This window comes from Hyalella azteca, unplaced genomic scaffold (genome assembly GCF_000764305.2).
Source record: "Hyalella azteca isolate HAZT.00-mixed unplaced genomic scaffold, Hazt_2.0.2 contig12576, whole genome shotgun sequence".
Taxonomy (NCBI): Eukaryota; Metazoa; Arthropoda; class Malacostraca; order Amphipoda; family Hyalellidae; genus Hyalella; species Hyalella azteca.
In genome coordinates this window covers 8,497-24,022 of record NW_025942531.1, presented here as the reverse complement: position 1 = coordinate 24,022, position 15,526 = coordinate 8,497, and the positions used below count along the sequence as shown (strand labels likewise).

At 36.9% G+C, this 15,526-nt stretch overlaps 2 protein-coding genes and 1 long non-coding RNA gene across 3 annotated transcripts; all 3 read right to left on the bottom strand.

Moving 5' to 3' along the window:
• Positions 1-733: 733 nt before the first annotated feature.
• On the bottom strand, positions 734-1,103 carry LOC125178768 (E3 ubiquitin-protein ligase TRAIP-like; the record flags this gene model as incomplete). Its single annotated transcript, XM_047883313.1, is given in 1 exon segment — positions 734-1,103. A coding segment is annotated over 1 exon segment (113 nt), but the record flags the coding sequence as incomplete, so codon positions are not given.
• A 6,057-nt stretch (positions 1,104-7,160) lies between these two features.
• On the bottom strand, positions 7,161-8,504 carry LOC125178769. Its single transcript, XR_007157013.1, has 2 exons — positions 8,414-8,504; positions 7,161-7,958 (listed from the first exon to the last, which is right to left on the bottom strand). It is a non-coding gene; the product is annotated as an uncharacterized LOC125178769 (long non-coding RNA).
• A 374-nt stretch (positions 8,505-8,878) lies between these two features.
• LOC108676578 (E3 ubiquitin-protein ligase TRAIP) lies at positions 8,879-13,233 on the bottom strand. The gene is made up of 4 exons (XM_018164678.2): positions 12,856-13,233; positions 10,104-10,233; positions 9,415-9,497; positions 8,879-9,041 (listed from the first exon to the last, which is right to left on the bottom strand). Exons 1-4 carry the CDS (start codon positions 12,966-12,968, stop codon positions 8,879-8,881), a joined length of 489 nt encoding a protein of 162 aa, XP_018020167.2. The 5' UTR covers positions 12,969-13,233.
• Positions 13,234-15,526: the final 2,293 nt, after the last annotated feature.

Here is a 15,526-nt window from a genome sequence, read left to right as displayed (position 1 = left end):
GCTGCTTCCCCCAAATTTGACACCTCAAAGTCTTCTGAGCACAATGTACATGATATCGCCATACCTTCATGCTTTGGATGGCTAGCAAGCCAGTCATGATTAGCTTCTATTCTTAACCACAACTACACAAGCCATGAAATTTACACTTTCCAGAGATGGTGATGTAGAAATTGCACACTGAAGAAGGAATGCTGCAACTGCAGATCAAAAAGTTGTCCAATGCAACTAAGTTTGGTGACCGAGCTCATGTAATTGGTTCTCCAATCAGAACACATGAAACGAGAGACTGCACAAACAGTTTTACACACGCAGCACAGAAAAACACATTCGTTTTTCTTCTTTTATTTTCAAATTTGATAACTTCCTATAACCTGAAATGAAATCCAATGACTTTCCAGGCCTGGAAAATGAAAAATCAAGTTCCATGACTTTCCAGGTCTTTCATGACTGGTACAAACCCTGCATATATAAATAAGGAGGAAACATTATATGAATATGTACATGTCAACACAATAGATACTGTGCACAGCATCATAAGTTATGGCATTCAAGGAACATGAGAAAAGAACAAGTAATTTTCTTATAGAGATGCCTTCAGTAGTATACTAAAAACCTTGTGGTTGATGAATCACAATTTGCGAATTATATACCTATATTATAAATTACATTAAACTATCGCAATTGACATAATTCAATAATTTCTAATACCATATTACAAAACTACTTGGCATACCTTTCAAACCACTGAGAAACACATGTGGTGTGGAAGATGTGACCACACGGTGTGGCCGACACTTCAATGTTGGGCATGAAGACCTCATCGCATATAACACAACCTGCATGCATTCTTATCACTTACAGCTGCAGTCAAAAAGAAAAGTTACTTTTTATTAGATAGCATTATAAAATATCCTCAAACAAATCAACAAATGCCAATTGTTTCATCGTGATGAGCTTCCTGCAAAACCTTGAATTGTCAGAGTAAGACTGATTGCCCGCTGTCTAATTAAAATTCAGCCATCATTCAACTTTAAACTTGCACCTTGGCCTTGCAATGAGAGAAATTGAATAACTGCCTGAAAAATATATGAATACATCTTGCAAAAAAAATAAATAAAAATCTAGCAGCAGGTTGTGACTTGTATAGTTGTGCCCTGATTGGTGGAGCATGTATTTTAAATTGTGGCACAATACCAATTAAGTTAAGAACACAAATTAACTGCCATGAATTCTAACTGTCACTGCATGGTCCACATACAGCTGTCCACTTGGCATTGAACTTTCCAAGGCGTCAAGGGTTAATGTCAATGACATCGACAATTTGATACCATGATCTGCCACTTGGCCCCAGGCACCCACTCAGTAGATACTGCACTGAACTTCCAGTGTGCAACTCATTAAGCATAGTGGCAAACTAAAAAATTTCGAAATCAGTTCAATTTGAATTTTCTCATGTATTCAAGATTTGAACCAATATCTTATTTATGATAATGCTGCTATCCATATTTTACTGGTCTTCTTATAGGAGTATAACGATAACATTCTAAAATGAACTTGAGGAAGAGTCTAAAAATGTCTGAGTCATTAACAAAAACCATATAATGCAGTTTACAGAGGTCAGAACTGCAATTTGACTGATTTGTGGAATGTTAAGTTTGATCACAAGATAATAATAGAGAAGCTTACAATTTGAAAATCAGGAACCCAGAATTACAATTTGTAGGCTTTGATTGCCAAATAAGCAAGAACCTGCTTCGTCTTGATTGTGCTAGAAGTTTAAATGTTGTGGCTCAGCACTCACAGGCTCAGTTCTGTTAGAAATATTTATAGCTTATTTTCAAGGCCACTAGGCTGTCTAACTGGAAAATTGAGCAGAAGCCACAAATGAAGTGGACAAAAAGGCACATGAATCTGGCCAATTTTACACATTTGTTTGTAGTTTTTTGGCAGTGCGCAGGAGTGTAGGACTACATAAGTTGCAACTTGCAACCAAAGTGCTCACTGCTGTGGGGAATTTAGTGGTATTGGAGGGAATTAGACTACTTAAGCACTTCAGCAGTGTAGTAGGTAACATAAAAATTTTTATTTGGCTGTCTATCTTTCAAATTGATACTGAAAGTGAAAGATACCATCAAGCTGGGTAATAAGGGATGGGCAGAGTAAATCGGGACAGTCCTTTGACATTTCATAGAAATGTCGTAGTGTAATGGGATGTCACTCTTACTGCTGGAGGGTGGTGGTTTCTTGGATCCCACTTGGGGAAGTTATGCTTCCCCAGTTCTGAGTTAATGATAAATTACTTTGAATCTTGAATGCTGAATGTTATCTATATTTGTGTTTATCAAAGTTTGCCATTTCATTCTCTTTGCCCTTTTTGCAGACCATTATTTTATGTGTCAGTGTTGATTGAAATAAAAAATCTTCTATCAGCTATTAACAGCACTGCACAGATTGATAAAATGGCAATATTAATTCCTGCGCAGTGTGCACCTGGTACGTCTTCCTGACTATGAGCAGCAGACAGAAAATGATGCTAAAGCATGTCAGTGTGATTGCCTAATGTAGCCCAGGCATGGAATATATCTACTTGGCAAGCCGAGACTGGATTTTTCCAGCTTTGGTTTTATGGATTTGCCAGCCGCGATTCACTTTGTTTGAGCAGTGATTCCATTTCTCCGGGTTGACGGAGCCATGATTCCTGAGACATGAATTCCAAATCTCATCCATGAAAAGTTATTGACAAGCCACAAACTTATTTACAAAGTCCCGTGCACATGTTACCCCGTGACCCCAAATCTCTAATTTTACCCTTAAAATAGCCAAACAGCAACACTAACATTTGTTTTCACTTTAGTGGCAACTGAACACATGATAATGCAGTCTGACCACAGACCACTCTGATGTAACTGCAAAAATGCAATCTTCAAGGAAATGTTTTGGGTTGACTTGTTATTACAATCTGAAGGATATTTTGACAGGAACATTGATGTACTGCGGATTGTGGAAGTTTAAAATTTTATGAAAGGACATGTATGTGAAGTACAAACCACAATTTTTTTAATGAAACAAAAATACAGGACATTAGAGCTACAAGATTTCATAGGTACCTACTGAAATTATATGATACTAGAGCTGCAATATCACGGCCTTAAAGATGGAAAACATCCATCTTTAGGGCCGCGACTGGAGCTTATCACATACTCAATCGCCTCTAAGGCTCTAAAAAGAAGAAATATGTTTGTATTGGCATTTCAAAGATAAATTTAAAGATTTTGCATAATATGTGTACACAGCAGAAGTTTGTGACCCAAAATGGCTTTTCACAACCTGGAAAAGGAATTAGCGGCTTGAAATTTTATGAATTCATGGCTCAAATTCCATGTATTTATGGCTTAAAATTCCATGATTCCATGGCTTCAGAGTCTATGAATTCATGACTTTAATAATCCACTTTCAGCTTGGCATGCCAAGCTGGAATACTGGATAGATTTCCTAAACTTTGATGTAAAAACAATAATTTCACAGATGCTATTTAAAATACCGGTAATGGGCAAAAATCTGATGTTTTTCTTATTTTACTTTGGAGAAGATGTGAAAGGTTCATAATAACAGGTGAAATAAAGGTTCATAATAACAGGTGGGTGTTTTTGTCACATTTACCTCAAGGGTAGCTTCTGCCTGATTTTCCAGCTATGTTCACGAGCAGAATTGGAATTTTACTACCTATGAATGAAATAGTTAGAATAGGTGAAATTACCAAACCAAAACATTGAGATCTCACAGTTCAAAAGTGACAATTTTTTTCAATTTGAAATCTTGCAGTCTGATTGTGCATTTCTAATATTTATTAGATAAGAGGTAATTCAAATCGCAAGAATTTTTTAACTCTGGAAAGGTGGAAAATCTCAAGTTGCAGCTCAAATGGTAAATATATTCCATGCCAATTTGATACTAGTACAATAAGTAGATGTTGTTGATGTTTTCCATAATAGCAGGGACACAACTGTGCATTGTCAGCATAATTTAGTCATAGAAGAATTTCTTTATAAAAAGTCTGGTCATGCTCATCAAAATTAGTAATTTTTATCAATTTTTTTAATATAGAGGTAATAGATTGAACTGATCATAGACCAACAAGGAATTTACGACAGCAGTTTTTACAATAACTTGGAACAGTTTTCAGTACTATTTCATGTTTTGCTTTGAAACAGTATGGTAAGATGTCATACCATAAGATGATCAAACTCCTTATTTAACTGTATTGTGCTCCTGAACTATTTGTAGCTAGGCTTGAGCATAACAGTAATATTCTGACAAAACTAGAAAAAACGGAATTATATAGATATATTACTATGCCAGTTTAAACACTGTCACATACTTTTCAAATAAAAAATTGCCACTAATCTGACAAGATGCCCAAAATATTAATTTAAATATTAGGAGGGATTAACCTCATGCAAAAGATAATTTATTCCTACACTTGAGTCTTCGGAATATAATTAAATATATAATATAATATAATTAAACTCTATATATAATATATAATATAATATAATATAATTAAACTCTATAATGCTATGGGATCCAAGAAAATAATCAACCATATCTTGCCACCAGATATTTTTTGACCACATCTCCATGAATTTAACACATTAAGTGAGGCATGACTGACCAGTTGGTTGTACCACCAGTATGAAATACGCCCTGAATACAATATTACCACACTTAAACGTGTTAGAGAACAAGGAAGTGTCAATCAAATGTCAACAGTTGTCAATCAAATGCCAGCACTGTTTGTAAACATCAAAGAAAGTATAAAATTATTCAGAAGCCAACTATGAATTGGACAAAAATGCCTGTGAATCTCAACACTTTTGCCCATTTCAATGTTTTTTCAATTTCTTCCATGAAAAATAAGAAAAACAACATTTTTTCACTTGTAAAGTCAAAAATTGACTGTAAAACAATTGTAAGTATGTGCACAAACCATGCATGGATCACAAAAAGCTACCAAAATGGCAGACAGAGTTTTCTCTTCAGTGTGTGGGAGGCATTTACTTATGAAAGTCCTATCCAACTGGCAGCTTAATTCTTTTTGAAAAATTTCTATCATGGCAATATGAAATTGCCATGGGATTTGCAAAGGGTGCCACTTGGTGCTAAAAATTAACTTGATTTCGTATTGGGCCATCAATGAAAGATAGCGGGAAATCAACCTAACCGCTCTTAGAGCATGCACTCTGAATTTTAGAGCTCTGCCAATAGTCGCACAATGATGGTAGAAGTCGCATAATAGACAATAAAAAACCAGCGTGATACACACATAATATAAATTATAGAATAAAACTGTATGAAAGATTTCGGTGTAATGTTGTCAACCTCAGCCTGTTACTAGTGCCAACATGTTAGTTGTTACTTGTTAAGTTGTTACCACTTACAGGTATTTTTTCATGTTTCAGTTTGCTTACAGTTATTTTTATGTTTCACCTTCCCTACATGGATGTCTACTTTAATCTACCAATCTCAAAAATAATCCACATATATATTCAAATAAAAGTTATAAAAGTTTTTATATATATATATATGTGGATAATTTTTGAGATTGGTAGATTAAAGTAGACATCCATGTAGGGAAGGTAAAACATAAAAATAACTAACTTTTATTTACTGTATCTGTATCTAACCCGTACTAGTTTGGTTAGGTTAATTGCAATCAAGTTTTATTGATATGTTTTGAAAATGTTTTATTATCATTGAATGTTTATGAGTAAATCCCATTAGCAGAACAATAAATATTTAGAGATTTCCTATAATTTTGGCCATTGTAGCAGCGCTACTGTAGCGCTGCTACCGGCCCGCTACATTTTACTGTAGCAGTAGCGCGGCTAGCGCCCGCTACAATCTAGTGGGTGTAGCAGTAGCGGTAGCGCTCGCTTTATTTAGAGCATGTAGCGCCACATACTGCGGTAGCGGTAGCGGCCGCTACATTTCAAAGTAGCGCTACCCAGCTGCCAGCTCTGCAAATATGTCCTGCAAATCGGTAAAATAGGCGACATGTTGCCAACATCAACAATCAACTGACATGCACCTAGAGTCCTAGAGTCTATAGACTATAGTGCAATTTAACTAGTAGCAGAGTCCTTGAACTTTTTACAAGATAGTTGCCGGCGTTTGGTTGTAGGGTATCCGGTATAGAGGCTCTCAGGCTCATGGTTTCCATGTGAGCATCGTGCAAAACTTTCTTAGACAAGAACGGCGCGCTATCATCCATCTTGCTATCATATCTGTTATCAAAGTAGTAAAGTTATTCAAGATTGAAAAATTCGCATCAGAAAAATTTAGGTCATTTTGGGTGTTGCATTCGTGTTGAAATTTTTTACCAACGGCCGCGGTCACAACAGAGCTTTACTGAAAACAACTCTTCCGGACCATGCGTACGCAAGTCCGGAAATTGTAGCGGATCAAATCAGACTCATTTACATGATTTAGTAAAGCAGCGTCATGGTTGATTGGACATGCGTGGCCCATCGCCAATTCCTGCAATTCTCCTAAAGTATTTCTCACAGCTGATCATTTAATCCAATCTACCCAAGCCTACTATAATGCTGTTTTTATTACTTAAATAAATGTCCTGATGGACTTTGTCTTGAACTCAATTGCAATTATTGTGAAAATTAGGAAAATTGAGCAACAAATAAAACTTGCGACGCGCGAATGGACTCGTACAATAATTCACGTGTGAATAATTGAAGCTCCGAAGACCGTGTTGACAAGTGGTCTAGAGTAACCACTGGGCAGGGTGGCCCAGTGGTTAAAGTTCAGAGTACCAAGATTGGCGCAGAGAGGCGCGGGTTCGATCCCAGCTCTGTGCGCCAGTTTCTGGTCAGAATCGGCTCCAGGTTCACTTCATGACTGCTGACGCCTTCGTCAGGACCGCGACGTGCGGTTGCCAGGTTCACTTCATGACTGCTGACGCCTTCGTCAGGACCGCGACTTGCGGTTGCCAGGTTCACTTCATGACTGCTGACGCCTTCGTCAGGACCGCGACTTTAAGAGCTAGCCTTCCCACGCTGCTCGCCTTCCCAAGTCTTACAAATTCTTTACATGGATGACTAATGTGGTCACGAGTTAACCATATTTAGGCAAATAAGTTGCAGCAGTTTGGCAGTAGAACATTTAATAATCATGATTCAAACACCTCATGAATAGTTATGAACATCAAAATCCCTTGCATATATCAAATATCCTCATCAAAAAATATCCTCATTGCATATTTCAATATCCTAATCCTCAAAAACAATATCCTTGAAGCCGGGGGTGTGTAAGCCACAAATATTTTCAAAGCCACTAAATGAGCCATGGGTACATTTGTTTCAGAAAAAACTATAAGACGAAACGACTGATAATGGGCACATTTTCACAAACTTACTTTGAAGGAAGATTTTAATCAAGAACGCAATAACAGTATTGGAGGAATGATAAAGTACTTCATTATCTCCAACACTGAGTGTCAAGGTTATATGGCAGGATATGATTCGAAACTAAGACTCTGCCACAACAAAGACAAACTGTCAGTATAGCAGTCATCAAGCTGTCAACTTGGCCCAAGGAGTGCTGGAGGGTTTAGGGTTAAAACCAGGGTTACAATTTAGCTTCATTTCATCCAAAGATTTTGCTGAGTTCAATCTCATTTTGTGGTCAAGCATGCCCTCCAGTTATGGTAGCGGCTGAAACACTTGAATGGTGTCACCATCTTCCATGTTCAATCTTCTTGGTGTGTCATCTCCTGATACATGTTTCCCTTCAAATAAGAATCGCGTTGTAGATTGAGCCATCTTTGACCTGGCACAGTAAAATCTCATGACCTTCTCGAGGGAGGTGTGCTGGTTGATATCGAAGCGGACGACTTGACCGTTTACATCCATAACCTTCAGTTTTATGCGATCAGTGTCTTCTTTCTGAAAAATACAAGGTGTTGAGAAATAAGACATTGTTATTGTTACAAGAAATTATGATTAATTTCCTGCAAAGTAAGCATTAAGAATACAATAATGATATAATGTTAATGATGATACAATGATCGACACAGAAAAAAGTGACTGAAAATTTAAAATATACATGCAAACAGGAATCATTTTAACAGGTCTTTCTAAACTTGATATTTTTCATTTTTTCTCAGAAAATTTCCTGAATATCTCAGCTATCATTGTTTGTCACGCATAGAGTTATTGATATAAAAATATAATCAGCGATGGAAAAGATATGACAGTTGGCAAATTGTTAAAAGAAGTGCTGACTCTTGATCAAATATTAACTGGGGTATGACTGCACAAACACAAACTAAACTTCAATTGTAAAAAAATATAATATATGCGGCCCGACGGGGGGACAGCTGCAGGGGGCCGGGCTTCACCTGCGAGCACCCAGCGGCACGACGGGGGGACAGCTGCAGGGGGCCGGGCTTCACCTGCGAGCACCCAGCGCCCTCCACCGTCGCCTGCACACACAGGGTATGAGAGGGAGTAAACCAATCAAAAAAACGTTACATGTAACTAGACAGCGCCCTGCACACCAACCCAACATCTTTGCCTCCACCCTCCCACGGCAGAAACTCTTCAGTTCCGTTTTTGCCCGTGAGTGACATGTCTTGCATTCTGCCTGAGAGAAGTAGAGAAGCAGCTCTACCNGCAGCACATGCAGCAGTGGCATGGAGCAGCACATGCAGCAGTGGCATGGAGCAGCACATGCAGCAGCGGCATGGAGCAGCACATGCAGCAGTGGCATGGCGCAGCACATGCAGCAGTGGCATGGAGCAGCACATGCAGCAGTGGCATGGAGCAGCACATGCAGCAGCGGCATGGAGCAGCACATGGAGCACTCACTCCTGCAGGCTGCTGAGCTTGGCCCTGGCGGTGTCTCGCTCCAGCCTGAGGTCCTTGCTGCGCTGCTGGGCGTCGCTGAGCACCTGCAGCTGCGCCTTCATGGAGCTCAGCTGCCTCTCCTGCAGGGCATGCTCCTTCTCCAGCTTAATCACCTCCTTCCTGCCACATAAAGAACATGTCAGCTGCACGGCATGCTTCTCCTCCTGCTTCAACTTAAAAAACTGAAGTTTTTACATTGATTTTGCAAGTTCAGATGAGCTCATTGGGAAGATATGCCCATCATCTCAAGACCATCAATGAGACACTGGCCTGCTGAGGGCAGGCTGTGCCCTTAACTTACAGTATAGGAGACATACATTTCTATAGGAAACATACATTTCTATAGGAGACATACATTTCTATAGGAAACATACATTTCTATAGGAGACATACATTTCTATAGGAGACATATATTTCTATAGGAGACATACATTTCTATAGGAGACATACATTTCTATAGGAGACATACATTTCTAAACCTCGAGAAACTCACCTCAGTTTATCACTTATTTCTTTCTGTTTTGTAACGTCTTCTTTTAATTTCTTCAATTCCTTCTCCTTCAAGCTCACTGGAAACTGTAAACAAAATTGCATTAAATGAATTTCATATGCAGGCTTCACAATAAAATATGGGATATTTTATACTAATAATTTGACAAAAACCAAGCATGAGAATTGAATATTGTGGGACAGTAGGAAGCTGAAACAACCTTATGTGAAATGCAAGCCAGACAGTGAGTGTTGACATCTAAATAACAGGAGAAGTCAATCAATAGAATCTCAAACACTACAGTGGGCAAGAGGTCTACCAATGGAATCATGGGCTAGAGTCCTCTGTATTGACAGTACGCATTCATTTTATTCCTTTTAGAATTTAGGCCATATTTTATATACCTGTACGTATTAGAACAATAATTGTAATGTCAAACACATTTATAATATCAACAGCTAGAATCAACTTTTGTTCAATGATAGGCAAAGGCAAGGACACTTTTTATAGCTTCATAAGTTCGCCAAGAAATGTAGGTATAGTTGTTGGAGATTTACACGTCCTAAAATGGGATGAATCTCAGGCTTCTTAGCAAGTTCAATACGGTGGTCATAAAATGCACAAGTCTTCAAGATATTACTGAAAGCTACATTATTTTGAGGAAGTTTTAGCATAATATACTGCCTGTTTACCTGTGCATTATCCAGGTTACATTGCAGAGTGTCAGCATCAACTTGATTATTCTCATTTTTGCTTTCAGCAAAATAGAGACGTAGGAGCTCCATCTTGCCGGAGAAACGACATTGTGGACATGTTGCAGATCTGTGAGGAGAAATGAATGATGTCACTCCTATCAATGCCCAATGAGTGACATCAATAACAGAGATATTACAATTTACCTCGTAATATTAAAAACCTTTAATTTTACTTTTATAAATCACAGTGAAATTTTCTGGTGATTTGGCCTGATTTGAGCCAAAAAATACTGATTAATTTAATATTGAAACTCATGAATGATCATTTGTGAAGCCTTAGGTTAGAAACAGCACAGCAGAGACAAATATATACAGGGTTCATACCGATATTTAGAAAAAATCCACGACTTTTCCATGACTTTCCATAACTGTCTATATAATTTACCAAGACTCATATACAACAGGTTTAGCATGACTGAGAGACTAACCGTGCATATTCTATCATCTCCTACAGTTGATAAATAGCAAACGTGTAAATGCATAGCTCTTCATGGCTCTTCTGCAGCGATTCACAAGATTATTAGATGTAAAACCGTATTTTTGGTAAATATTTAATACCGTAATTATGCACGACTCTTGTGAACTCTGGCCGATAGCCATATAAAATAGACTAAAATTTAAAAAAAGTAATCATCATTGTAAGCCAGTTAATCATGGCCAGTTTTGATATTTATAAGATCTGATAATTTGGTAACAATTTTAGGCTTATTAATAGCAGATATTTCAGTTTGTTATTTATGGGTAGTTCTAGAACAAAACAACAATTCATCGTAAGCTGCCTCGGCAACACTGCCCCGCTCATTTTGCACTGGATTCTGCTCCAATGTGCTGTTCATTTCCTTTGCTCGTGCTTTACTATAAGTAATTGTCCACTGGGTATTGTAAATTAGCATTTATGTAACATTGTTGTAGGTAATCATTCTGTGGAGTTGATTTTTGGCATTTTCATGCAGCTATTGTTTAGATAGAGAATGTGTTCTGTCAACCCTAACTAAGGAGGTAGTCTGTTCTGACAAATGATATTATCATTCCCTATTATCATATCAGGCAATTGATATTATCATATTAGTCATAGCATATTAGTTGATGCTTTTCAGTGATATTGTCATTCATCAACGATCATAATTACTATGATTATAACCTCAACCATTGATCTCAATCCATCACTTTATATAATATGAGTATGTAAAATGAGTATTTTTCATTATATTATTAATTCCTTGAGGCCAATGTGAATATAATATAAAATACAATGTTATTTTCATATTATCAATTAGTCTATAGCAGTTGAGTTGACTGATGAGATTCTCGTTTAACTTTCGGTAAGACCCAATATTCAACTTACATGACAATGTCCTATTGGCTAGAGTAAAGATCAGTGTCACATTGAATATTGCTTATGAGAGAGAATTAACTCTGTGGATTATAACTAGGCAAATCAAATTGCAGATGTATAAAACCATTTTATGGCAGTACTAGATTCTGCGAGCACCACCATTATCAGATTATCATTGTTACTATTTTGATGGCAAGTATTGAGTCAACTTTAATTGTTGATGAATTTGAGGTTAGGTTGAGTTGTGATTGAACTTAATTATGTGAATTTGAATTTGAATATGAATTATGCATGTAATATGAATTTTGAATTATGCATTGAATAGGAATTATGCATTTGAATTGAGCATTGGGACTCTGTAGTGTTTTATTTTATTCTGAGATTGTTTGAATTAACAAAATTCATGTTCATGTTCAAAACTCACCTCTGGCACTGTACATGAAGAAGGAACACTTGGATTAATAAATCAACAATCTGAGTGCATCAATCTCCTGATTAACCTACATTTCGGGGATCAGTCAATCCGAAATCTACCAAATTGCCTCATTTAACTCCAGTATCAAAGCCCCCCCCCCAGTAGTACAAAGCCCCACACTCCAAATGTGGCATGGCTCTTCAAGGCTGCTTCCCCCAAATTTGACACCTCAAAGTCTTCTGAGCACAATGTACATGATATCGCCATACCTTCATGCTTTGGATGGCTAGCAAGCCAGTCATGATTAGCTTCTATTCTTAACCACAACTACACAAGCCATGAAATTTACACTTTCCAGAGATGGTGATGTAGAAATTGCACACTGAAGAAGGAATGCTGCAACTGCAGATCAAAAAGTTGTCCAATGCAACTAAGTTTGGTGACCGAGCTCATGTAATTGGTTCTCCAATCAGAACACATGAAACGAGAGACTGCACAAACAGTTTTACACACGCAGCACAGAAAAACACATTCGTTTTTCTTCTTTTATTTTCAAATTTGATAACTTCCTATAACCTGAAATGAAATCCAATGACTTTCCAGGCCTGGAAAATGAAAAATCAAGTTCCATGACTTTCCAGGTCTTTCATGACTGGTACAAACCCTGCATATATAAATAAGGAGGAAACATTATATGAATATGTACATGTCAACACAATAGATACTGTGCACAGCATCATAAGTTATGGCATTCAAGGAACATGAGAAAAGAACAAGTAATTTTCTTATAGAGATGCCTTCAGTAGTATACTAAAAACCTTGTGGTTGATGAATCACAATTTGCGAATTATATACCTATATTATAAATTACATTAAACTATCGCAATTGACATAATTCAATAATTTCTAATACCATATTACAAAACTACTTGGCATACCTTTCAAACCACTGAGAAACACATGTGGTGTGGAAGATGTGACCACACGGTGTGGCCGACACTTCAATGTTGGGCATGAAGACCTCATCGCATATAACACAACCTGCATGCATTCTTATCACTTACAGCTGCAGTCAAAAAGAAAAGTTACTTTTTATTAGATAGCATTATAAAATATCCTCAAACAAATCAACAAATGCCAATTGTTTCATCGTGATGAGCTTCCTGCAAAACCTTGAATTGTCAGAGTAAGACTGATTGCCCGCTGTCTAATTAAAATTCAGCCATCATTCAACTTTAAACTTGCACCTTGGCCTTGCAATGAGAGAAATTGAATAACTGCCTGAAAAATATATGAATACATCTTGCAAAAAAATAAATAAAAATCTAGCAGCAGGTTGTGACTTGTATAGTTGTGCCCTGATTGGTGGAGCATGTATTTTAAATTGTGGCACAATACCAATTAAGTTAAGAACACAAATTAACTGCCATGAATTCTAACTGTCACTGCATGGTCCACATACAGCTGTCCACTTGGCATTGAACTTTCCAAGGCGTCAAGGGTTAATGTCAATGACATCGACAATTTGATACCATGATCTGCCACTTGGCCCCAGGCACCCACTCAGTAGATACTGCACTGAACTTCCAGTGTGCAACTCATTAAGCATAGTGGCAAACTAAAAAATTTCGAAATCAGTTCAATTTGAATTTTCTCATGTATTCAAGATTTGAACCAATATTGTATGGAGGACGACTCCACTTCCTCAAGCAGCAGACAAAACAACAACTTGCCAGTTTTCAGTACTATTTTATACTTAGTTTTGATACAGTATAGTTAGATGCCATACCATAAGATGTTTAAACTCCTTATTTAGCAGTATTGCACTAAAGAATTATTTGTAGCTAGGCTTGAGCATCACAGTAACATTCTGATCAAACTGGAAAAAATGGGAAATTATACAGATATATTATTATGCCAGTTCAAACACTGCTACAGGCTTTTTAAGTAAAAAAAATGCCACTAATCATGCAGAATGCCTAAATATTAATTTAAAATTAATTAAAGTCTGAAATGCAATGTGATTCAATAAAACAATCAACCAGATCTGGCCACCAAGTACAGTATGGCCACATCTACATGATTTTAAAGAACAAGTTAGTGACAATTAAATGCCAATAATTAACAATCAAATGTCAGCAGTCAGCACCGTTTGTCAACATCAGAGACTAAGTAGAAAATTAAGCAGAAGTCAACCATGAATTGGACAAAAATGCCTGTGAATCAACACTTTTGCCCGTACCAATGGCTTTTTTCTAATTTCTTGAGAAAACAACATATTTAACTTCACTGTGTGGGAGACATTTAGTTCTAAAAGTCCTGCTTAACTGGCAGCTTAATTTTATTGGCTTGTTTTTGAAATGAATAAAAAAACTTGTATTATGACAATGCCATCTTGTTTTTAAATAAATTTCTATAATCTGCTTGCTCTGATTTGCAAAGAGTGCCACTTTGTGCTAAAAATGAACTTTGATATCGTATTGGGCCATTAATGAACGATAGTGGGAAATCAACCTAACAGTAGAGCATGCTTTCTAAATTCAGAGCTCTGCTATTAGTCGCACATTGATGATAGAAGTCGCAAAATAGACAATTTTAACTCTAATGCCTGTGCCACAAGCAGATGGCAATGGCAGTACCGTGGTTCACATTTAGTAATGCTGTACTGATTCAGATCAGTGATCATGTGTGATGTGACTGTGCCTTCCTGTTTTGGGTCCATAGTACATAGTTTGAGGAGTTTATTGCATATAATTCACTGGCCAGGACGGTTTTACTGTTCCGAAGACATTGTTACATGAAATTTTTTACTTCCACTTACCCCATGGTCAACTTACTAGTGAAGATTGTCAAGTGCTAGTCAGCATAGGGCCTAGGCTACTACTATTTGGTGCTAAAAAACTTTGATATTTTATTGGGCATTCATGAAAGATGGCAAAAAATCAAGCTAACAGCTCTTTGAGAATGCTCTTTAAATTTCAGGGCTCTGTCAATGGTCGGACCGTTATGGTGGAAGATGCAAAAAGACAAGTCCAGTGCCTGTGTGAATGGCAGCTGCAATGGCATTTGATGAAGCGGTACTAGTATTACCAGTGTTATTAATTTATTATTAATATATTATTCATTTATTAATAATTTATCATTATTTATCACTGATTTATCATTTATTTATAAATTACTTGGCAGTTATTTCCCATTCATTTTCATTTACTTTTTATTTATTCAGCAGGTATTAATCATTACTTATTTACTCAAACGGGGTAATTAGGGATGGGTGGGGTAAATCGGGACAGTCATCCCACATTTGGTAGGAATGTTGTAGCAGCTTAACTAATCAAAATATTGCAAAATGAAAAATAGTGGTGTAAAGTTCACCATTTTTACTATATAAGTAGCATAAAGAAAATTAAGAAATCGTACATTTACTACCTCTAAAAAATCCCTGAATAAAAGTGTGAAAAGTGAGATTTTAGAAAATTACCTCTGCTAAGGTCTGTAGCAAAAAAAATTCACTGTATATTAAAATTTTACTTACATAAAGTTGCACACAGGTGTTGGCGTAAAAACGTGATTAATGGAATTTGCGTATCTCATAAAAAATGGCGGTCA

Bases quoted from the DNA above. Each gene is read 5' to 3' on its own strand.
- LOC108676578 (XM_018164678.2), bottom strand. From the start codon at position 12,968: ATGCATGCAGGTTGTGTTATATGCGATGAGGTCTTCATGCCCAACATT. The intron at 10,234-12,855 runs GTATGCCAAGTA...TTCTCCTCACAG, and splicing joins GTTTCTCAGTGGTTTGAAAG to ATCTGCAACATGTCCACAAT. The intron at 9,498-10,103 runs GTAAACAGGCAG...TTTTGTTTACAG, and splicing joins GTAACCTGGATAATGCACAG to TTTCCAGTGAGCTTGAAGGA.